Source organism: Toxotes jaculatrix, chromosome 16 (genome assembly GCF_017976425.1).
Source record: "Toxotes jaculatrix isolate fToxJac2 chromosome 16, fToxJac2.pri, whole genome shotgun sequence".
Taxonomy (NCBI): Eukaryota; Metazoa; Chordata; class Actinopteri; family Toxotidae; genus Toxotes; species Toxotes jaculatrix.
Genome location: NC_054409.1, coordinates 1060952 through 1084742, shown reverse-complemented (window position 1 = coordinate 1084742; position 23791 = coordinate 1060952). Strand labels below are relative to the sequence as shown.

Below are 23791 nucleotides of genomic sequence, written 5' to 3'. Positions count from 1 at the left end.
GTGAATTTTTGGTTGGTTTTGCTTTTGCAGTGATAGTGATTCCTGTTATGTCTATGCAGAAACTATAGTGCCTTTAGAGAGTATTCCACTGTTTCCAAGTAGAATTACAAGTACACTTGGCTTTGAATAGGATAAGCCCAAATTATCCAAATGAAAAATTACTGTTTATAGGAATTGTGTTATTCTTCATGCAAACAACCATACCACTCAATCTATCAAAATTGACATGTTCGTTATCAGTCTTCAAGTGTGTTACAGATTCCTTCACTTGAACATCTTTGCAACTTGTTTAGCAAGCTTGAAGCCCATTGTGACCAAACGACCATCGTCAGCTTACTGGAAACCATCCCCCGCTCTGCAGACAGACAGGGACAGACTTAGGTTGTAATAGATTGCCTGGATCTGTTTTGCACCCCTCACCCACTCCAAGTCTCTCACTTCTCAAAGACAACACTTTGAGTTACCTCAGAGTTGGGATCTGCGAAGCACATGGGGTCTGGTCATGTCACTACTTCAGTGTAAAGGACTTTTAAACAGGGGACCAATGTCATTCGGTACAGTGCAAGTGTGGACCTTTTTGAGAACCTTGGGGATACAATTACATAAATAAATTGAAACTATTTTTTTAGGCCTAGTAAAAATCAGACAAACTTAAAATAACTAATCTTAACACTGTCTTTTTCATTTTATGTCAATTTATGTTAATTTGACCATTTTAAAATTTCTTTAAATTCCTTGAATTCCATCTCAGTTTAGACTGAGTACACAAAGATTAAAAAAAAAAATCCTGCTATTGTGAAATGTAGTCAGTATTTTGGGAACAAAAAATTAAGCATAGTCTGTTATCAATTTAGTTTTTCAAAAAAATATGAATATAAAAGAAATATTAATTTCCCCTTTTTCATGCATGAGTTTGAATGTTGCTCCATGATGCACTTGTGTCATCATGAGCCATGTAACAGGGGACCAATGTCATTCGGAACAGTGCAAGTGTGGACATTTTTTGAGAATGTTGGGGATACAATTACATAAATAAACTGATTGAAACAGTATATTTTTTTTAGGTCTAGTAAAAATCAGACAAACTTAAAATAACTAATCTTAACACTGTCTTTTTCATTTTATGTCAATTTATGTTAATTTGACCATTTTAAAATTTCTTTAAATTCCTTGAATTCCATCTCAGTTTAGACTGAGTACACAAAGATTAAAAAAAAAATCCTGCTATTGTGAAATGTAGTCAGTATTTTGGGAACAAAAAATTAAGCATAGTCTGTTATCAATTTAGTTTTTCAAAAAAATATGAATATAAAAGAAATATTTATTTCCCCTTTTTCATGCATGAGTTTGAATGTTGCTCCATGATGCACTTGTGTCATCATGAGCCATGTAACAGGGGACCAATGTCATTCGGAACAGTGCAAGTGTGGACATTTTTTGAGAATGTTGGGGATACAATTACATAAATAAACTGATTGAAACAGTATATTTTTTTTTAGGTCTAGTAAAAATCAGATGAACTTAAAATAACTAATCTTAACACTGTCTTTTTCATTTTATGTCTTTGTATCCTGGTTACTATTTTAAAATGTCTTTAAACTCCTTGAATTCCATCTCAGTCTATACTGAGCAGACAAAGTTTTAAAAAAAATCCTGTGATTGTGAAATGTAGTCAGACCAGTATTTTAGTAACAAAAAATTAAGCATAGTCCGTTTGTTTTTTTTTTGTTTTGTTTTTTTGTGATGCATTTAAAATAAAACAGTGTAACCCTTTAACACTTTACAGTGAAATCTAAGACCATTGAAGCTGACACCTACACACACTTAGAGTTCCCAGAATGACTTTGTCCTCACACACAATTTAACAGTGATTGATGTGATATGAATAAAAATGTGTTTGTGTTTTCAGAGGTCAGGACCACAGAATGAGAGTAGAGTCTCCAGGATCCAGCTGTCTGTCTATGAAGAGTGACAGTTCCAGAGAGTTAAATCCTCCAGGCTTCAGTCATGAACCTGGACCCTCAGACACAAAGTAAGAGAACTGCTACAAACCTCTGAACCTCCAAACTTTGGGCTATAACAGTGTTATAAGAGTGGCATGTCTTAAGAAGCTGGGCAGTGTATATGTTCTGTGTGTGTGTGCGCATACCTGTTGTTTGTGAGCCTGCATGTGTAAGTGCGCATGCCTGTTCTGTGGATGAGCGTGCAGAAGTGTGCGCGAGAAAATGAGGTATGCTGGAGAGTTAAGATGAGCAAGTTATGCATTAGCGGCAGAAGTTTAGTACAGTAAGCATAGGAGTTATCAATAAAGTTGAAGCCTACCAGGTGAACAAGACTCCCGGCTCGTTTCTGTTGGAGTTCTGCCGTAGTGTGAGTGACAAGGAGGGGGAGTTAACCACGAGCAGGCACCACTCGTCCCTGGAACTTTTACTGTTCCTCTGTGCTCTCGGACCACGGTCGGGGAGCTGAACAGAAATGGTTAACACTGGCGACCACGAAGGGACCCTCTCACATCTACAATCACAGTATTGGTGAGCTAAATAACGGCAGAAGATACCGAAACAATTAAGGTAGCCGAAGTTCATTGTTAACAAAGCAGAGTGAACGATGTATAAAAAAGCCCTTCGTAAGGCAAGAACTGCCTATTATTCATCATTAATAGAGGAAAACAAGAACAACCCTAGGTTTCTTTTCAGCACTGTAGCCAGGCTGACAGAGAGCCATAGCTCTGTTCAATTCAATTCAATTCAATTTTATTTATATAGCGCCTTCCACAATCAAAATTGTCTCAAAGCGCTTTACAGAGGCCCAGAGCCTGACCCCAGAGCAAGCACTTAAGGTGACAGTGGCAAGGAAAACTCCCTTTTAACAGGAAGAAACCTTGAGCAGAACCTGGCTCAGATGGGGGACCCTCCTGCCGATGGCCGGGCTGGGTGAAAGGAGGAAAAGGAGGAAGACAGGACAACTAGGAATGGAGGAGAGGGGGAGAAAGACATGCAGCATAATACAGACAATGTGGGTCAGTATTTACATTACAGTTAGTGAACAGTTATTGGATAATGTGTGCTCAGCAGATTAGAATTATGAAACAGAGCACGGAGGCAAAAAGCTGTCATGACTGGTAATTATTTACATTACAGTTTGCAAAGAATATTAATCAAATATTTATCTGTAGCAGAACGGAACATTAAACATGTTAGAAATAGATCATTGTAAACAATAAACAGCAGCAGGTGGGTGGAGCCAGGACCATAGGACATGCAGCTCCGGAGCCAGAGGTACCTACAGAAAGGTACAGAGAAAGAGAGACCAGAGAGAAACAAGCACAGGACTACGGGACAGAGAGGACACAGAGTTAATGACATGTAATAAAGGCTAATAAATTTGAGAGTGGGTCTGAGGAGAGAAAGAGAAAGAAGAAGAAGTGTGCAGTAAATCATGGGATGTCCCCCAGCAGCCTAGGCCTATAGCAGCATAACTAGGGGATGATTCAGTTGCCTGAGCCAGCCCTACTAAGGGCTATATCCTTAGATGTAACAGTGTCTATAGAGATAATTGTGACTAACTATAAGTTTAATAAATAACTAGGACTGTAACTACAACTAATTATAAGCTTTATCAAACAAGAAGGTTTTAAGCTTGGTTTTAAAATTAGAGAGGGTGTCTGCTTCCCGAACCCAAACTGGCAGTTGGTTCCATAGGAGAGGGGCCTGATAGCTAAAGGCTCGGCCTCCCATTCTACTTTTAGAGATTTTGGGAACCATAAGCAAACCTGCATTCTGGGAACGAAGCAATCTGTTAGGATGATATGGTACTATCAGCTCTTTGAGATATGAAGGAGCCTGGCCATTGAGGGCCTTATATGTAAGGAGAAGGATTTTAAAATCAATTCTGGATTTTACCGGAAGCCAATGAAGAGAAGTTAGTACAGGAGTAATGTGATCTCTCTTGCTAATTCCAGTCAGTACTCTCGCTGCAGCATTTTGGATCAGCTGGATGCTTTTTAGAGAGTTAACTGGACATCCTGATAATAGGGAATTACAGTAGTCCAGCCTAGAAGTAACAAAAGCATGGACTAATTTTTCAGCATCACTCTGCGACAGAATGTTCCTAATCTTACTGATATTGCGCAGGTGAAAGAAGGCGGTCCTAGAGACTTGTTTTATATGTGAGTTAAAGGACAGATCCTGATCAAAAATAACTCCAAGGTTCCTCACAGTCGTACTGGAGGCTAAATTAATGCCATCCAGAGTAACTATATGATTAGATAAACTGTTTCTGAGGTGTTTGGGACCAAACAAAATAACCTCAGTTTTGTCTGAATTCAGAAGAAGAAAGTTACAGGTCATCCAGGCCTTTATGTCTTTAAGACATGCCTGAAGTATGGTTAACTGATCTGTTTCGTCTGGTTTCATAGATAAATATAGCTGGGTATCATCCGCATAGCCATGGAAATTTAATCCCAATAACATGTTCCAGTCTATCCAATAGGATATTATGATCAATGGTGTCAAATGCAGCACTAAGATCTAGCAGGACAAGTATAGAGACGAGTCCATTATCTGATGCTATAAGAAGGTTGTTGGTAACTTTCACCAGTGCTGTCTCTGTGCTATGATGAACTCTAAATCCTGACTGAAAAACTGTTGAACCATGCAACCCTCTAGCTCTCACTAGTAATGACTTTATGAGCTTCTTTAGCAACAAAATAGTAGACATTAGAGACAGAATCCATCTTATCCTGCCTACAACTGTTAATTATGTAGGTATGTCTAGAATAGCATCTTTAGAAACATCTTCCAGTCCTGATTTGTCGTTAGACTGTTCCTCTCCCATAGATCTCGCTGAATTGACTTCAATAGTTTCTAAATCTAAATCATCAACATGTCTTTTGGATCCTATCCCAACCAGACTTCTTTACGATGTTTTGCCTTTGATTGGCACTAACTTATTAGAGCAGATAAATCTCTCTTTGATAACAGGATATGTTCCACAGGCTTTTAAGGTTGCAGTTATCAAACCTTTACTTATAAAACCTTCTCTGGACTCTGACATTTTGGCAAATTATAGACCTATATCCAATCTCCCCTTTAATTCTAAAATTCTTGAAAAGGCTGTTGCAACTCAGTTGTGTGACCATCTACATAGGAATGGTTTGTTTGAAGTTTTTCAGTCAGGATTTAGAGTTCATCATAGCACAGAAACAGCACTGGTGAAAGTTACCAACGACCTCATAGTTTCAGATAATGGACTCGTCTCGAAACTTGTCCTGCTAGATCTTAGTGCTGCATTTGACACTATTGATCATAGTATCCTAGGAATTAGCAAGCGAGATCATGAGATAGATTAGATAGATAGATTACTCCTGTACTAACTTCTCTTCATTGCCTTCCTGTAAAATCCAGAATTGATTTTAAAATCCTTCTCCTTACATATAAGGCCCTCAATGGCCAGGCTCCTTCATATCTCAAAGAGCTGATAGTACCATATTATCCCAACAGATTGCTTTGTTCCCAGAATGCAGGTTTGCTTATGGTTCCCAAAATCTCTAAAAGTAGAATGGGAGGCCGAGCCTTTAGCTATCAGGCCCCTCTCCTGTGGAACCAACTGGCAGTTTGGGTTCGGGAAGCACCCTCTCTAATTTTAAAACGAAGCTTAAAACCTTCTTGTTTTACAAAGCTTATAATTAGTTAGCTCAGGCAACTGAATCATCCCCTTAGTTATGCTGCTATAGGTCTAGGCTGCTGGGGAACTTCCCATGATCTACTGCGCACTTCTTCTTCTTTCTCTTTCTCCCCTCAGACCCACTCTCACATTTATTAGCCTTTATTACATGTCATTAACTCTGTGTCCTCTGTGTCCCGTAGTCCTGTGTTTGTTTGTTTCTCTCTGGTCTCTCTGTCTCTGTACCTTTCTGCAGGTATCTCTGGCTCCGGAGCTGCATGTTCTGTGGTCCTGGCTCCACCCACCTGCTGCTGTTTATTGTCTACAATGATCCATTTCTAACACATGTTTAATGTTCCATTCTGCTACAGATAAATATTGGATTAATGTTCTTTGCAAACTGTAATGTAAATAATTACCAGTCATGACAGCTTTTTGCCTCTGTGCTCTGTTTCCTATTATAACTGTAATCTGCTGAGCATACATTATCCAATAACTGTAACTAACTGTTCACTAACTGTAATGTAAATGCTGACCCACTAATATTGTCCATTGTCTGTATTATGCTGCATGTCCTTCTCCTCCTCTCCTCCATTCCTAGCTGTCCTATCTTCCTCCTTTTCCTCCTTTCACTCAGCCTGGCCATCAGCAGGAGGGTCCCCCATCCGAGCCAGGTTCTGCTCAAGGTTTCTTCCTGTTAAAAGGGAGTTTTTTCTTGCCACTGTCGCCTTAAGTGCTTGCTCTGGGGTCAGGCTCTGGGTCTCTGTAAAGCACTTTGAGACAATTTTGATTGTGGAAGGTGCTATATAAATTACTTTCACTAATTTTCCACATTTTTCTTATTACCAATAAATCCCATGTGCAGAGTCAAACCCACACAGAATGTGTACCACAGCCTGATAGATCTGAGCCAGAAACTATTAAAACACATCAATGAACCACACTGTTACACTGGGCGACATGTTCCTTCATCTCCATCAACACACACACACATACAGCACCAAATGCAGATAAATCCACAGATCAGAATAGTCCTCATTACAGTTTTTACAGCTAATGTGAGTCAGGTCATCAACACGTGGAAACATATTTAATGATTAACTGACACAACCGTGTTGCTTATGGATGCTGGTGCTGGTGAGTAGAGTCTCCAGGATCCAGCTGGCTATGAAGAGAGCAAGGTCCAAAGAGTTTAGTCCTCCAGACTTCAGTAATGAACCTGGACCCTCAGACACAAAGTAAGAGACAGACCTGAGGACGATTCAGTTCTCAGACATATTTGAAGGAAAGGGAGACACCAGGGGGCAGATCCATAAAACTCTGTGTCCACACAAAGACAGAAATATGCACACACACTCTTTTCAGCAGATTTATAAAGCAGAGCTTTCTCATGTTGCTGTTTTATCAGTCTCAGTCATTGTGAGAGTTAGTGTATGAACACGAGCCTGATTGCCACTTCCAGAGTCTGTAGACCTGTCAATGAAAAGAAGGACAAAGAAGAAACACAGTGTCTCCATGTTGGAGGTTCCACTTTAATGATTTACGCATCTGAGCCTTTAACAGCTTCTAGACATTATGAACCAAATCTGGATATTTGTTCACAACATTCAACAAAACATTTAGTCTCAGCACAGATCGTGCTGCTAAAATCATTTGTTGTCAGGTTTCTGGGATTTAATGACTGTTGGAAAGGAGCAGAATGTCCTCACATTGGATTGTAGCTCCCAAAAAAGTTTGATCATGCTGAAAAAGGAAATGCTTTGACCCTACAGGGTCTTCATGAGTTACATGGCCAACATGACAACGAGCTGATAGGACTCAATACATCATCAAGATCAAATACATTATCAGAGCCTGAAAAAATCTCAACAATCTCACAGTAATCCACCCAAAAAAATCCAAGAGAATCTCAGTAAGTTCAAATATTTGTTGGAAAATCTGAGAGAAAGATCCAGAACAAGAGCTGGACTGCAGACAATCAGTCAGAGCAGCACTGTACAAAGTAAAACTGTACATCCATCTGCTCATGTCATCATCTCTGAAAACAGGACCCATGGTTTGATACAGAGTCATTTGTTCTATCATACGGCTTTGACATTTAAGATGATTAGAAATAACACAAAATGAAAAAGCTTTTCTTGGTCTTCTCAGATTCTCTTTCTTTAGTCTGACATTATTTCTTCTGTGTCAGCAGATTTTCAGCAGATAGTGATCTGCAGGAGGTTTTAGATGAACATAAGATCAGTCTGAGGAGGAGATGTGAACATGTGACTGAAGGAACTGATGGAACAGGAAGTGAAACCCTCCTCAACAGGATCTACACTGAGCTCTACATCACAGAGGGACAGAGTGAAGAGGTTAATACCCAACATGAGGTGAGGCAGCTGGAGACAGCTTCCAAGATGGAGACCCTCCATGACACTCCAATCAAGTGCCATGACATCTTTAAAGCCTTACCTGACCAACAGAGACGCATCAGAGTCGTTCTGACGAACGGTGTTGCTGGTGTTGGAAAAACCTTCTCAGTGCAGAAGTTCACTCTGGACTGGGCAGAGGGCTCTGAAAACCAAGACGTCAGTCTGCTGGTTCTGCTTTCGTTCAGGGAGCTGAACCTGATCAAAGATGAGCAGTACAGTCTTCTCAGGCTGCTCCATGTTTTCCATCCAACATTAAAGAAGGTCACAGCAGAGAAGCTGGCTGTCTGTAAAGTGTTGTTCATCTTTGACGGCCTGGATGAAAGCAGACTTTCACTGGATTTCAGCAACAGGGAGGTTGTGTCTGATGTCTCACAGAAGTCATCTGTCAACATGCTGCTGACAAACCTCATCCAGGGGAATCTGCTTCCCTCGGCTCTGGTCTGGATAACTTCCCGACCTACGGCAGCCAATCAGATCCCTCCTACATGTGTTGACAGGGTAACAGAAGTACGAGGCTTCACTGACGCCCAGAAGAAGGAGTACTTCAGGAGGAGATCCAGTGATGAAGAACTGTCCAGAAGAATCATCTCTCACATCAAGACATCCAGGAGCCTCCACATCATGTGTCAGATCCCAGTCTTCTGCTGGATCTCTGCTACAGTTCTGGAGCATATGTTGACCACAGAGCAGAGAGGAGAGCTGCCCAAGACCCTGACTGACCTGTACTCACACTTCCTGCTGGTTCAGACAAAGAGGAAGAAGCACAAATATGATGAGGGACATGAGACAAGTCCACAGGAGCTGATGAAGGCTGACGGGGAAGTTCTTCTGAAGCTGGGGAGGCTGGCGTTTGAACATCTGGAGAAAGGAAACATCATGTTCTACCAAGAAGACCTGGAGCAGTGTGGTCTTGATGTCACAGAGGCCTTGGTTTACTCAGGAGTTTGTACAGAGATCTTTAAAAGAGAGAGTGTGATCTTCCAGAAAACAGTCTACTGCTTTGTTCATCTGAGCATTCAGGAGTTTCTGGCTGCAGTCTACATGTTCCACTGTTACACGGAGAGGAAGACAAGAGAGCTGAGGACTTTCCTGGGACAAGACTACAAACACTGGGACTCAAAGCCAGAGTCTTTTATCAGGAAGATTTTTAAGTATTTTGGAAATAACAATAGCAGCTACCCATCAGCCGATGTCCTCCTAAGGGATTCCATGGAGAAATCCCTCCAAAGTAAAAATGGCCACCTGGACCTGTTTGTTCGCTTCCTTCATGGCCTGTCTCTTGAGTCCAACCAGAGACTCTTAGGAGGCCTTCTGGGTAGGAAAACGAACAGACCAGAAATATTCCAGAGAGCCATCAACAACCTGAAGGAGATGAACAGATATAATATCTCTCCTGACAGAAGCATCAACATCTTCCACTGTCTGATGGAGATGAACGACCGCTCAGTACATCAGGAGATCCAAGAGTTCCTGAAGTCAGAGAACGGATCAGAGAAGAGACTCTCTGAGATCCACTGTTCAGCTCTGGCCTATGTTCTGCAGATGTCAGAGGAGGTTCTGGATGAGTTGGACCTGAAGAAGTACAAAACATCAGAGGAGGGACGACGGAGACTGATCCCAGCTGTGTGGAACTGCAGAAAGGCTGTGTAAGTCCAGACATGATCTTTAACATTATCAGTCAGTGTAAAATAGTAGTTTTGTTTTTCAAATATACACAGTATCAAATTATTCTCATTCTTCTGATAATAGTTTTATAATCTTTAGGTCAGCTGTGTGTTGTTCTGGAGATGTTTTAAATGTTGTGTTTGTCAAATGTAGATTTTTCAGTTGGTTGTGATTTTTGCTGTTAAGTTTTTCTGTTTCTTTATTATTAACTGTTACATTTTATATTCATTTGTTAATTGATTCATGTTATTTTCATCAGTCTTTTTGTTTGCATGTAAACCTGATAAATCAAATTCACATTTCAGGTGATTCAACTCTACTGAAAACATAATTATAAATATTATCTTCCATTTCTGCCAAAGATTCCCCTAAATCCTCCACACTGCTCCTTTAAAGTCTTTCCATGTTTTGTGTTAAATAAGTCAGAGCCAGCTGTTTTCTCTCCTGGTGTAGAGGAGAGTCGAATCAGGAAACACACACCTTCAGCCAAGAACAGAGGTCTGAATATATCAGAGCAGAATGGGAGAGTTCAGTATTCTTCTACACATTTGTCTGAGTCAGACTGCTGAAGCTTCATTCAGCTAGAGCTGAACTCATGAAGTCATTTCTTGCAGTGTAGTTGTGTTAGGAGGAGACCACTTCACAGTCAGAGTCTAAGTTACAGGCCAGGACCCAAGAGCAGACAGAGAGGGAGTGTTCAAAAGGTTTATTGACGAAGTACAAAAAAGGAAGGATAGGAGAGAGGAGGGATTCTGGAGCGACGTGGCAGAGTTGGCTGATGTGGTGGGGTGAAGCAGCAGAACAAAGACCAATTGAGACTGCAGGAGAGGGAGACACGGTGGTTAGTTGAGACAAGGCGAGTAAATCCCAAAAAGTCTCGTAAGTAATTTCTCAAAGTTAATTGCAAAAAGGAGCACAGAGAACTAGTCACCACAGACGATGACAGAACGATCTGGCAAGGGTGGACAGGAACGCCGAGCCTCTTATACTGGAGAGTAGACTGATTGTGCCCAGATTGTGCACAGGTGTACTCAGTCCGCCTGAGCCGAGAGGAGGGAGTAGGGAGGAGCCGCCCCGGAATCCACAACCTGAAACACACCCACACCTAAGGCACACACCCACACACACAACAGCCACATTCACACAGAGAGAAAGAGAGAAAAAACAAAAGCAACAGGAAAAACCCCAGAGGCAGCCAAGCTGCCTCATGACACCACAGGAAGGATGACTGCCACCAAAGACTCTTTAAATCAACGTATGACATCTGACTGTTGGTTGAAGTCAAGAAATGTGAATTTGTGCTTTAATGTTGTTTAATGACACAAAGTTCAACAAGAAGAAAACCTTCAATGATGAAGAGGATTTGAGTCCAACATGTCTGATTTGATCTTTATCTTCTAATTCCAGACTTGACTGAGCTCAGCAGCACGTTATGAATCTGTGTTGACATGAATAGTTGCATGAATGTTGTGGTGACATTTGGATGATGTGTGTAGAAGGCTGACATTATGATGATCCACAATAAGAGAAGGACAAAGTCCCTCTACTCATGTTAGTGAAAGTTCATTTATTAGGACATATCTGATTGGATTAGAAATGATTTTTATCCACATGATTTATTCTTTATTCAGATTGAGTTCCTGCAGGTTGTCAGAGATCAGCTGTGCTTCTCTGGCCTCAGCTCTGAAGTCCAACCCCTCCCATCTGAGACACCTGGACCTGAGGGACAACAAGCTGCAGGATTCAGGAGTGAAGTTGCTGTGTGGTTCTCTGGAGAGTCCACACTGTAGACTGGAGACTCTGAGGTCAGTTCACTGTCTGTTACTGTTGTAGATCTTAGATCTTTAATCCACAACTGAACTTGGCTTATCGTCATCCAGAACTTGAATCCATTCATCTTGAATGAATGCATGAATGAGATTTCAAACAGTTGTTCCATATTGTGACTTTTTCTTATCTCAGACTAAGAATTATTCCTTCAGTTTCACATCATTTGTTTGTTGACTTCAATGAAACCTTCAGAACTCAGAAGTTCTTCAGAAGTCCATTTTTATCACAAAAATATACAGATCTTCAGAACTAATATTTGTACAAATCAATTGAGAAACAGAGTTCATTTCAATGAAGTGTCAGGACTAATGTCAGTTCTTCAGTGTTTTGTTTGTGTGTGTGTGTGTGTTTTGATCTTTAACACAAGTGTGTAAATTGTGGTCCTTTCTCATTGAGTTGATTTGACCTGTTAAATTTGTTAAGCAGCAAAGACTTAAAGGACCACTGTTAGAACCTTAGTTGGTGAAAGCTAAGGGTTTCGGGCCTGTACTTGTGGCGAGAGCTGAAGATGGGGGGGTTTGGTAGCAGATAGCGGATGGTGTAGGTCACTACAACACCCAACTAAGAGCAACCTAAGAAGCCAGACGCCACCTTGGGAATTAAGCCCAAGGAAATGGTTATAACCAACTGTACCAACTCCAAGGCACCCAGGTCTGTTTTACAATGGGCAGAGACGTGGTTCCAAGGCAATAATCAACATGTATTTTATTTCAAAATTGTATTAAAACACTATAAAACACCATTCATACACAGGGGACGTGAGGGAAAAGGGGGCCTTATCAGGGTTGAGGCTGACTGGGGGACCAGCTCGGGGGGGGGGGGGGGTCCCAAATATTAAAAAGGGGGAAACCACCACCCGGTACCACCTTTGGCTTTCAGCCACTGAAAAGGGGACAAGGAAATAAAATTAGCAAGGTCACTCCCAACACAGGAAAACAAATAACCAATATAGAAATACTAACAAAAAATTAATTAACCAATGCTTACAAATTAACCAAAGCAACTAAGAATATCAATAACTAAACATAACGTAAAATTGTCATCACAGACAAAAGAAACAGTCTGAAAACAAAAAAAAACCAAAATCCAACTGAATACCAGGGCTAATTGAGTAACAGAATATCAAAAACTAAACAAGAAAGAAAAAGAAAAAAGAAAACAATAAATAAACCAGCACAGAACCTGGTTAAACAGAATATTTAATAAACCAAATAACCTAATCTAATAGAAATGTTCTGCCCTTGTAAGAATGAGGTTGAATTCCAAACATGGCAGATAGCTAAACAGTTTCTCAGTAAAACATCGCAGGTAATCTTCAGGTAAGTTTTGATGCTTTAATTGAGATCTTTTTTGTAAAACTGGAATACAAAAAAAATATGTAAAGGAGGTGAGAAAAGCAAGGAGGTGAGAGAAGCTAGACGACTGTACTGTGAGAAGCTTCAACACCAGTTCTCAGCCAATGACATTGCCTCTGTCTGGAAAGGGCTCAGGCAGATCACCAACTTCAAGCCTAAAGCCCCCCACTCTGCCAACGACTCACACCTCACCAACAGACTGAGTTTTACTGCCGCTTTGAAAGACAATGGAACAGTCCTGACACCATCCCCCATGCCACCACCTACCAGCTTCAACCCAACAACCCAACAACCCCCCCGCAAGGCAGTCGGTCCTGACTCCATCTCTCCATCCACCCTGAAGCACTGCGCCGATCAACTGTCTCCGGTGTTCAATGACATCTTCAACTCCTCACTGGAGACATGCCACGTGCCAGTCTGCTTCAACTTAATGACTACAGACCCGTCGCCCTGACCTCTGTAGTCATGAAGACTTTTGAGCGCCTTGTCCTGACCCACTTCAAGGCCATCACCGACCCACTCCTGGACCCCCTGCAGTTCGCCTGCAGAGCCAACAGGTCTGTGGACGATGCAGTAAACCTGGCCCTCCACTTCATCCTCCAGCACCTGGACTCTGCAGGAACCTATGCCAGGATCCTGTTTGTGGACTTCAGTTCCACTTTCAACACCATCATTACGACTCTGCTGCAGGACAAGCTTTCTCAGCTGAACGTGCCTGACTCCACCTGCAGGTGGATCACAGACTTCCTGTCGGACAGGAGGCAGCACATGAAGCTGGGAAAGCACATTTCTGATTCCCGGACCATCAACACCGGTTCCTCTCAAGGCTGCGTTCTTTCTATTTTACTCTTCTCCCTGTACACCAACAGCTGTACCTCCAGTCACCAGTCTGTCAAACTGCTGAAGTTTGCAGATGACACCACCCTCATTGGTCTCCTCTCTGACGGGGATGAGTCTGCATACAGGTGGGAGATTGACCATCTGGTGTCCTGGTGCTCCAAAAACAACCTGGAGAAGAACACAGCAAAGACAGTGGAGATGGTGGTAGATGTTAGGAAGAACCCAGCCCCTCCTGCCCCCATCCTCCTGAGTGACTCCTCAGTCAACAGGGTGGAGTCCTGCACCTTCCTTGGAACCCTCATCACCCAGGACCTCAAGTGGGAACTGAACATCAGCTCCCTCACCAAAAAAGCCCACCAGAGGATGTACTTCCTCCGGCAGCTGAAGAAGTTCAACCTGCCGAGGGCAATGATGGTGCACTTCTACACCTCCATCATCGAGTCCATCCTCACCTCCTCCATCACCATCTGGTATGCTGCTGCCACTGCCAAGGACAAAGGAAGACTGCAGCGTATTATCAACACTGTTCTACTCCTGGATCAGTGACTTCCTCACCAACAGGCCCCAGGTGGTGAGTATAGGAGAGTCTACATCTGCCCCACTGATCCACAACACTGGCACGCCGCAAGGTTGTGTGCTCAGCCCTGCCCTCTTCACACTCTTCACACATGACTGCTCTGCCATCCACCCCACAAACATGGTTGTGAAGTTTGTGGACGACACCACCGTGGTGGGTCTCATATCCAACAATGATGAGACCCACTACAGAGAAGAAGTCCAGAATCTGACACAGTGGTGTAAAAGGAATAACCTCATCCTGAACATCAGCAAGACCAAGGAGGTCATAGTGGACTATAGGAGGTCCAGGAAGACTGAACACGCTCCTCTCTGCATACATGGGGAGACAGTGGAGCATGTGGACAGTATAAAGTTCCTGGGCATCCACATTTCCTCTGACCTCTCCTGGTCTGTGAACACACCTGGTGAAAAAGGTCCAACAACGGCTCTTCTTTCTCAGGAAGTTGAAGCGGACTGGACTGTCTTCTCAGCTGCTCACAAACTTTTACAGGGCCACAATCTGGGTTTTTGGAAAGACACCAACAAATAAAATGCATTATTATGAGTAGTAGTCGTGTTAAATTGTGTGTATGTGACTTTGCTTCTGACCATCTTCCAAAGTTTTCCATTAAATCCATCTGCAATTTGGGATCAAATAGTTGTTGTTCAGTTGAATATGTGTTTAGTTGTGGATTTCCTGAGCTCATCTGCAGGATAGAGACCAGGACCAAGCAAGACATTTTTCCTGGATCAGGACTGAACATTTGAAGTTTGATCCATTTCAGTGGTGAATCAAAGTCAGTTTTTAGTCACCTGCCCAGGTGATTGGATTAGAAATGATTTTTATCCACATGATTTCTTCTTTATTCAGGTTGAGTTCCTGCAGTTTGTCAGAGAACAGCTGTGCGTCTCTGGACTCAGCTCTGAAGTCCAACCCCTCCCATCTGAGACACCTGGACCTGAGTGGAAACAACCTGCAGGATTCAGGAGTGAAGCTGCTGTGTGGTTTTCTGGAGAGTCCACACTGTAGACTGGAGACTCTGAGGTCAGTTCACTGTCTGTTACTGTTATAGATCTTAGATCTTTAATCCACAACGGAACCTGGTTTATGTTCATCCAGAACTTGAATCCATTCATCTTGAATGAATGAATGAGATTTGAAATAGTTGTTGTTCCATATTGTGACTTTTTCTTATCTCAGACTAAGAATTTTTCCTTCAGTTTAACTTCATTTCAGTCAGTTGTCATGAATAATATTTGTTGACTTTAATGAAACCTTCAGAACTCACACACTCGTATTTGTCACAGTCAGCACTGTTTTCTAAATGAAGTGTAGAAAATGTGTGAGTTGTTCAAAGTCCATTTTTATCACAACAATATACAAAAGATCCTCAGAACTAATATTTGTACACATCAATTGAAAAACATTTATTATTATTATTATTATTATTATTTTCAGTAGCAGTAGTTGTATGAATGTTGTGGTGACATTTGGATGATGAGTGTAGAAGACTGACATTATGATGATCCACAATAAGAGAAGGACAAAGTCCCTCTACTCATGTTAGTGAAAGCTCATTGATTAGGACATATCTGATTGGATTAGAGATAATGATTTATTCTTTATTCAGGTTGAGTCACTGCAGTTTGTCAGAGATCAGCAGTGCTTCTCTGGCCTCAGCTCTGAAGTCCAACCCCTCCCATCTGAGACACCTGGACCTGAGCTACAACGAGCTGCAGGATTCAGGAGTGAAGCTGCTGTGTGGTTTTCTGGAGAGTCCACACTGTAGACTGGAGACTCTGAGGTCAGTTCACTGTCTGTTACTGTTGTAGATCTTATATCTTTAATCCACAACTGAACCTGGTTTATCTTCATCCAGAACTTGAATCCATTCATCTTGAATGAATGAATGAATGAATGAGATTTCAAACAGTTGTTCCATATCGTGACTTTTTCTTATCTCAGACTAAGAACTATTCCTTCAGTTTCACTTCATTTCAGTCAGTTGTCATGAATAATGTCTGTTGACTTCAATGAAACCTTCAGAACTCACACACTCGTATTTGTCACAGTCAGCAAACTAATGTTTTCTAAATGAAGTGTAGAAAATGTCCAGTGTGAGTTGTTCAAAGTCCATTTTTATCACAACAATATACAGAAGATCCTCAGAACTAATATTTGTCAACGCCATTACAGACACCATAATGGACTATATAAACTTTTGTTTTGAAAACACAGTGCCCTCCAAAAGGGTACGATGTTTTACAAACAACAAGCCATGGATTACCCCTGACATTAAAGCTCTCCTGAAGGAGAAGAAGAGAGCTTTCAGGTCAGGGAACAAGGAGGAGCTCAAGGCTACACAGAAAGAGCTGAGAAGGAAGATCAGGGAGGGCAAGGCCAGGTACAAGATGGAGGAAGATGGAGGAGTAGCTGAAGCAGCAAAACATCAGTGGGGTGTGGAGGAGCCTAAAGACCATCTCAGGCTTCAAAACACCCCACTCCCAGGCTGAGGGGGGCCTGCAGTGGGTGAACGACTTGAACCATCACTTCAACCGGTTTGACCAGCCACCCACTACTCCCCCCACGCAGCTGCCTCACACCTTGTCAACTGGACAATGCCCCACACCCGCAGCCCTTCACACCTCCAGCTCAACTGGACAATACCCTACTCCTACAGCCCTTCACACCTCTCACTCACACCTCACTATTTCCCCACCGCCCCATGGACTCAGTAACCCCCCCAGCCCACCCCTGTCCTTCACACCTGCCCAGGTGAGGAGAGAGCTGAGGAGGATCAAAGCACAGAAGGCAGCTGGACCAGACGGCATCAGCTCCAGGCTCCTGAAATCCTGTGCAGAGGAACTGTGTGGGATTATGGGGCGAGTCTTCAACCTGAGCCTGAAGCTGAGGATGGTACCACAGCTATGGAAGACCTCCTGTGTGGTACCAGTGCCCAAAACACCACATGCTAGGGATCTTAGCAGCTTCAGGCCGGTGGCTCTCACATCACACCTAATGAAGACACTGGAGAGACTGGTCCTGGGCGACCTCCGGGCTGAGGTGAGCTCCGCGATGGACCCACTGCAGTTCGCCTACTGACCCGGGATCGGAGTGGAGGACGCTGTGATCTTCCTGCTGCACCGTGCTCTGACTCATCTGGAGAAGCCTGGCAGCGCTGTGAGGATTCTGTTGTTTGATTTCTCCAGTGCATTCAACACCATTCAGCCTGTGCTTCTGAGGGACAAGCTGGTGCAGTCTGGAGTGGACTCACAGCTGGCAGAGTGGGTCCTGGACTACCACACAAACAGGCCCCAGTTTGTGAGAGCTCGGGACTGTGTGTCTGACCCCCTGACCTGCAGTGTGGGGGTTCCTCAGGGCACGGTGCTTGCGCTCTTCCTCTTCACCCTCTACACTGCAGACTTCAGACACAACACGGCTGTGTTCTGCTCAAGTTCTCGGACGACTCTCGCACGTCGGCCTGATCAGCGATGATGATGATACAGAGTACAGAGGAGTGACGCAGGACTTTGTGGACTGGTGTCGGCCAAACCACCTCCTCATCAACGCAGGGAAGACCAAGGAGATGGTGGTGGATTTCCGCCCCCTCACCGGTGAACATCCAGGGAATGAACATTGAGAGAGTGGACTCTTACAAGTACCTGGGTGTTCACCTAAATCACAAACTGGACTAGACTGACAACACAGACGCACTGTACAGGAAGGGGCAGAGCAGGCTCTACCTCCTAAGGAGACTGCTGTCTTTTGGTGTGCAGGGGACACCCCTAAACACCTTTTATGACTCTGTGGTGGCTTCAGCCATCTTGTACGGTGTAGTCTGCTGGAGCAGCAGCATAACTGAGAAGGAGAGGAAGAAGCTGGACAAAGTCATCAGGAAGTCCAGCTCTGTCCTGGGCTGTCCTCTGGACTCAGTGCGAGAGGTAGGAGACAGAAGTGTCCTAGCAAAACTGTCATCTATGCTGGACCATGAGTCCCACCCCCTGCAGGATGTCCTGTCAGCTCTGCAGAGCAGCTTCAGTGACAGACTGCTCCACCCTCGGTGTGCGAAAGAGAGATTTAGAAGATCTTTTCTTCCTGCTGTTATCAGACTCCATAATGAGCATTGTTAAGTCACATACTGATTACAGTTCCATGCAACTATCAGTGTAACATCAATGTGCAATAACTCAATTATTAGTGTGTAATATTTGTGTACTATAGTCACTCAACAATCTCCATCTCATATTTTTGTATGTATGTATGTATGTATGTATGTATATTTTATCTTTTACAGCAGCTATTTTCTATTTTCTTAGTTTAGTCTCTTAGTTATTCTACTTTTGGAATAGTGCTTATTTAATCTTGTTCTGGCCATATTGGTCTCTTACTTATATCTTACTTTCACTTACTGTACTGTACCCCTGCAGTTGCTAAATGCAATTTCCCCACTGAGGGACTAATAAAGGATTCTCTTATCTTATCTTATCTTATCAATTGAAAAACACTTGAAGTTCATTTCAATGAAGTGTCAGGACTAACGTCAGTTCTTCAGTGTTTTGTGTGTGTGTGTGTTTTGATCTTCAACACAAGTGTGTAAATTGTGGTCTTTTCTCATTGAGTTGAATTGACTTGTTAAATATGTTAAGGAGCAAAGACTTTAAGGACTACACTGTTGGTTTGACATGTTTCAGTCCATTAACTGCAAATCTTGTTGTATTGTAAAGTGTCGCTGGGTGTTTGAAAAGACACCAACAAATAAAATGTATTGTTATTATTATTATTATTATTAGTTGTAGTAGTAGTGTTAAATTGTATGTATGTGACTTTTTGAAGTTTGATCCATTTCAGTGGTGAATCAGTCAGTTTTTAGTCCAACATGTCTGATTTGATCTTTATCTTCTAATTCCAGACTTGACTGAGCTCAGCAGCATGTTATGAATCTGTGTTGACATGAATAGTTGTATGAATGTTGTGGTGACATTTGGATGATGTGTGTAGAAGGCTGACATTATGATGATCCACAATAAGAGAAGGACAAAGTCCCTCTACTCATGTTAGTGAAAGCTCATTGATTAGGATATATCTGATTGGATTAGAAATGATTTTTATCCACATGATTTATTCTTTATTCAGATTGAGTTCCTGCAGTTTGTCAGAGATCAGCTGTGCTTCTCTGGCCTCAGCTCTGAAGTCCAACTCCTCCCATCTGAGACACCTGGACCTGAGGGACAACAACAAGGTGCAGGATTCAGGAGTGAAGCTGTGTGGTTTTCTGGAGAGTCCACACTGTAGACTGGAGACTCTGAGGTCAGTTCACTGTCTGTTACTGTTGTAGATCTTAGATCTTTAATCCACAACTGAACCTGGTTTATCTTCATCCAGAACTTGAATCCATTCATCTTGAATGAATGAATGAATGAATGAATGAATGAGATTTGAAATAGTTGTTGTTCCATACTGTCACTTTTTTTTATCTCAGACTAAGAATTATTCCTTCAGTTTCACTTAATTTCCGTCAGTTGTCATGAATAATATGCATAAGATGGCGCCGTGGATGGCGACCTCGGTACTTCGCTCTCTTGCACTTTGCGTGTTTATTGCGTCTATTCACCTGGCCAACGTCCGCTCCCTGGCGAACAAAATAGATGAACTGCTGCTGCTCAACCAAATCAACTCGGACTTTCGTAGATCCGCCGCCTTGTGTTTCACTGAATCCTGGCTCTGTGAGCGCATCCCGGACAGCGCACTACGGCTGCCGGGCTTCCAACTTTTCCGTGCGGACCGTTGCACTGAGCTCTCAGGGAAAACGAAAGGTGGTGGAATCTGCTTCTATATAAACGAAGGTTGGTGTACAGATGTCACGGTATTAGGAAAGTCGTGCAGCCCTCACCTAGAGACACTTTTCATAAATTGCAAACCTTTTTATTCTCCGCGGGAGTTCTCCTCCCCCCCCAGCTTGCGTAACACATGCGTTACAACAGCTGGCCGACCAGATATCAGACACTGAGAGAAAACACCCGGACTCCCTCATTATCATTCTCGGGGATTTTAACAGCGCAAACCTCACACGTGAGCTTCCTAAATATAGGCAGCACATCAAATGTCCCACCAGAGACTCAAACACACGGGACCATTGCTACACGATTTTGAAAGATGTCTACCGCGCTGTCCCCCATGCAGCACTAGGGCTCTCTGATCACTGTCTGCTTCATCTCATCCCAACCTACAAGCAGAAACTAAAATCTTCTAAGCCTGTGGTTAGGACTGTGAAGAAATGGACAGAGGAGTCAAAGTTGGAGTTACAGTCCTGCTTTGACTGCACTGACTGGAGTGTTTTTGAAGCTGCAGCCACTAACATCAACGAACTTGCTGACACTGTGACATCGTATATCAGTTTTTGTGAGGACATGTATGTGCAGACCAAGACCTTCTGCACATATAACAACAACAAGCCATGGTTTACTCCCAATCTGAGGAAGCTGCACCAGGGAGGAGGCCTACAGGAGTGGGGACCAGGCCCTGTTTAAACAGACCAGGAACAAACTGACCAAGGAGATCAGAGTGGCAAAGAGAAGCTACAGTGAGAGGCTAAAAAACAGCCTCTCAACAAATGACTCTGCATCAGTTTGGAGAGGTCTAAATCACATCACCAACTACAGGAGACCATCCCCCCACCCTGCAGAAGATCCCAGACTGGCTGAGGGACTTAACACCTTCTACTGCAGGTTTGATAAGGACTTTCTCACACCTCACGGCCACACAAAGAACCCACCTGCAACACCTCCCCCACTGCCCCAGCCTCTCCCACCTGCCCTGACGATCCGTGAAGAGGATGTGTGTCGGCTCCTTCAGAGACAAAAGACCAGGAAGACCAGGAAGGACACTCCATCAGGTCCTGGGACCTGATGGAGTGTCCCCCTCCTGCCTGAGAGTCTGTTCTGAGCAGCTGACACCCATCTTCACCTGGATCTTCAACCAATCCCTGGAGCTGTGTGAAGTGCCTGTCACAACTGAACAGTGTTGAACCCAAAAGCACAACTCGAACGGGTAGATCAAAACTAACGTCTTTATTTTACAAAGTAACAAATGATAATCACCCGATAGGGGAAAAAGGCAAGGAAACAAAGTATCAAAAAAGAACACAAAATCACTCTTACGAGGAAACTCAAAATCACTCAGTCGAGGAGAAAACAACAAACTCAAAAAACAAGGCAAGGCAATAATAAGAATGATCAAAGTACAAAAGAACACAAACAACCTGACATGGAGATGAGTAACGCGAAGTAAGCGCGGACTATATATACACAACAGGTAAGGGGAAACAGGTGGAAACAATTAGGGCGGGGAAGACAATCACAAAGGCGGGAAACCAGACAAAGGCAGGAAGTAAAGTGGGACAAAGAACATAAGGACAATGATTTTAAAATAAAACAGGAAACCACGAGACAACATAGACACGAGACAAAGGCATAACTTAACATAATTTCACAAGGTATGACAGTACCCCCCCCCCCCCCCCCCCTCAAGGGACGGCTCCTCACCAAAAACTGTCTACCCCGGCCCCTGTTGCGAACAGCCAGGAGGGACTTGACGGAGTAAACAGGTCCTCCGTCGATCAGCTGGGGGGGCGGGGGGGGCTTGGCTGCGGGAACCATGGGGCTCTCCTTGACCAGCTTGACCCGGCTGACGTGGAACGTGGGATGGACCCTGAGTGACCGGGGCAGTCTTAACCGGACAGAAGACGGTCCAATGACCTTGGAGACAGGGAAAGGGCCCACAAACCGAGGAGCCAGCTTTCTGGACTCCACGTGTAGAGGTAAGTCACGGGTGGAGAGCCAGACCTTCTGGCCCGGCTGATACTCTGGAGCTGGTCGGCGCCGTCGATCAGCCGCCCTCTTCATACGGTCCACACTCCTGACGAGGACCTTATGGGCAGCTGACAATATGCGCCGGCAACGCCGGACCATGGCATGAGCTGACGGCACCACGACCTCCTTCTCAGCCTCAGTAAACACAGGAGGCTGATACCCAAAGACGCACTGGAACGGGGACATACCAGTGGCTGAAGTAGGGAGTGCGTTGTGGGCGTATTCCACCCACACTAGATGTTTGCTCCAGGAAGCAGGGTTCTGGGACACCAAGCAGTGAAGACACGTCTCCAGCTCCTGGTTCAGACGTTCGGACTGCCCGTTGGCCTCAGGATGGTAGCCAGACGTTAGGCTGACCGTGGCGCCAATAAGTTTGCAGAACTCCTTCCAGAAGCAGGACACGAACTGGGGCCCCCGGTCTGAAACAATGTCTTTTGGAAAGCCATGGACACGGAAAACATGTTTCATCATAACCTCTGCCGTTTCCTTAGCAGACGGCAGTTTAGGCAAGGCAATGAAATGACACATTTTAGAGAAGCGGTCCACCACTGTGAGAATGGTGGTATTACCTTCCGAGACCGGGAGCCCCGTGACAAAGTCCAAGGAGATATCCGACCAAGGACGAGAGGGAACAGGAAGTGACTGCAATAACCCCATCCGCGCCCTGGAGGACGTCTTGTTGCGGGCACAGATAGTGCAAGCCTCCACGTACTCTCGAACCTCCCGCTCCATGGAAGGCCACCAGAACCTCTGTGAGATAACATGCATAGTCCTTTTGACTCCCGGGTGGTAGGTGAGCAAAGAGGTGTGAGCCCAGTGGATTACCTGTGGATGCATGGCAACCGGAACAAACAAACGATTCTCTGGGCATCCACTAGGTGTCGGGCCCTCACCAATGGCACGCTTCACCTCAGTTTCTATTTGCCATGACACTCCTCCTACCACACGGTTCAGTGGAAGGATTGGTTCAGGGTCTTTGGCAGTGGGCTCGGGGTCAAATAGACGGGACAAGGCATCCAGTTTGGCATTCCTGGACCCCGGCCTGTAAGACAATACAAAGTTGAAGCGGTTAAAAAACAGGGCCCATCTGGCTTGGCGTGAGTTAAGTCTCTTAGCAGAGCGAATATACTCTAAGTTCTTATGATCAGTCCAGACAACAAACGGGTGCTGAGCCCCCTCTAGCCAGTGCCTCCACTCTTCAAGAGCGATTTTGACTGCCAACAACTCACGGTTCCCAACATCATAGTTCCTCTCCGCGGGTGATAACCTTTGTGATAAGAAGGCACAGGGATGCAACTTGTTGTCTTTGGTGGACCGCTGTGAGAGGACCGCGCCCACTCCTTCATTGGAGGCGTCCACTTCCACTACGAACTGTCGGGTGGGGTCAGGAACTGTGAGGATGGGAGCAGATGTGAAGAGGGTCTTGAGCCGCTGGAATGCTTCCTCAGCCTGGGAGGACCACTGGAAGGGGGCCTGCGGGGACGTGAGAGCATGGAGGGGAGCAGCTATGGCGCTGAAGTTTCTGATAAACCGTCTGTAGAAGTTAGCAAATCCCAAGAATTGCTGCACCTTCTTACGGCTATCAGGTGTGGG

The 23791-nt window shown here is 44.0% G+C and overlaps 1 protein-coding gene across 1 annotated transcript in view; it reads left to right on the top strand.

Annotated features, from left to right (window-relative positions):
* The window catches only part of LOC121195753 (NACHT, LRR and PYD domains-containing protein 12-like), a 180173-nt gene that overhangs the window by 132741 nt on the left and 23641 nt on the right, over positions 1 to 23791 (top strand). Inside the window, exons 5-6 of the mRNA XM_041059412.1 lie at positions 11378 to 11551; positions 15201 to 15374. Of these exons, the coding sequence (XP_040915346.1) occupies positions 11378 to 11551; positions 15201 to 15374 (348 nt within the window). The remainder of the gene's footprint in view (positions 1 to 11377; positions 11552 to 15200; positions 15375 to 23791) is intronic.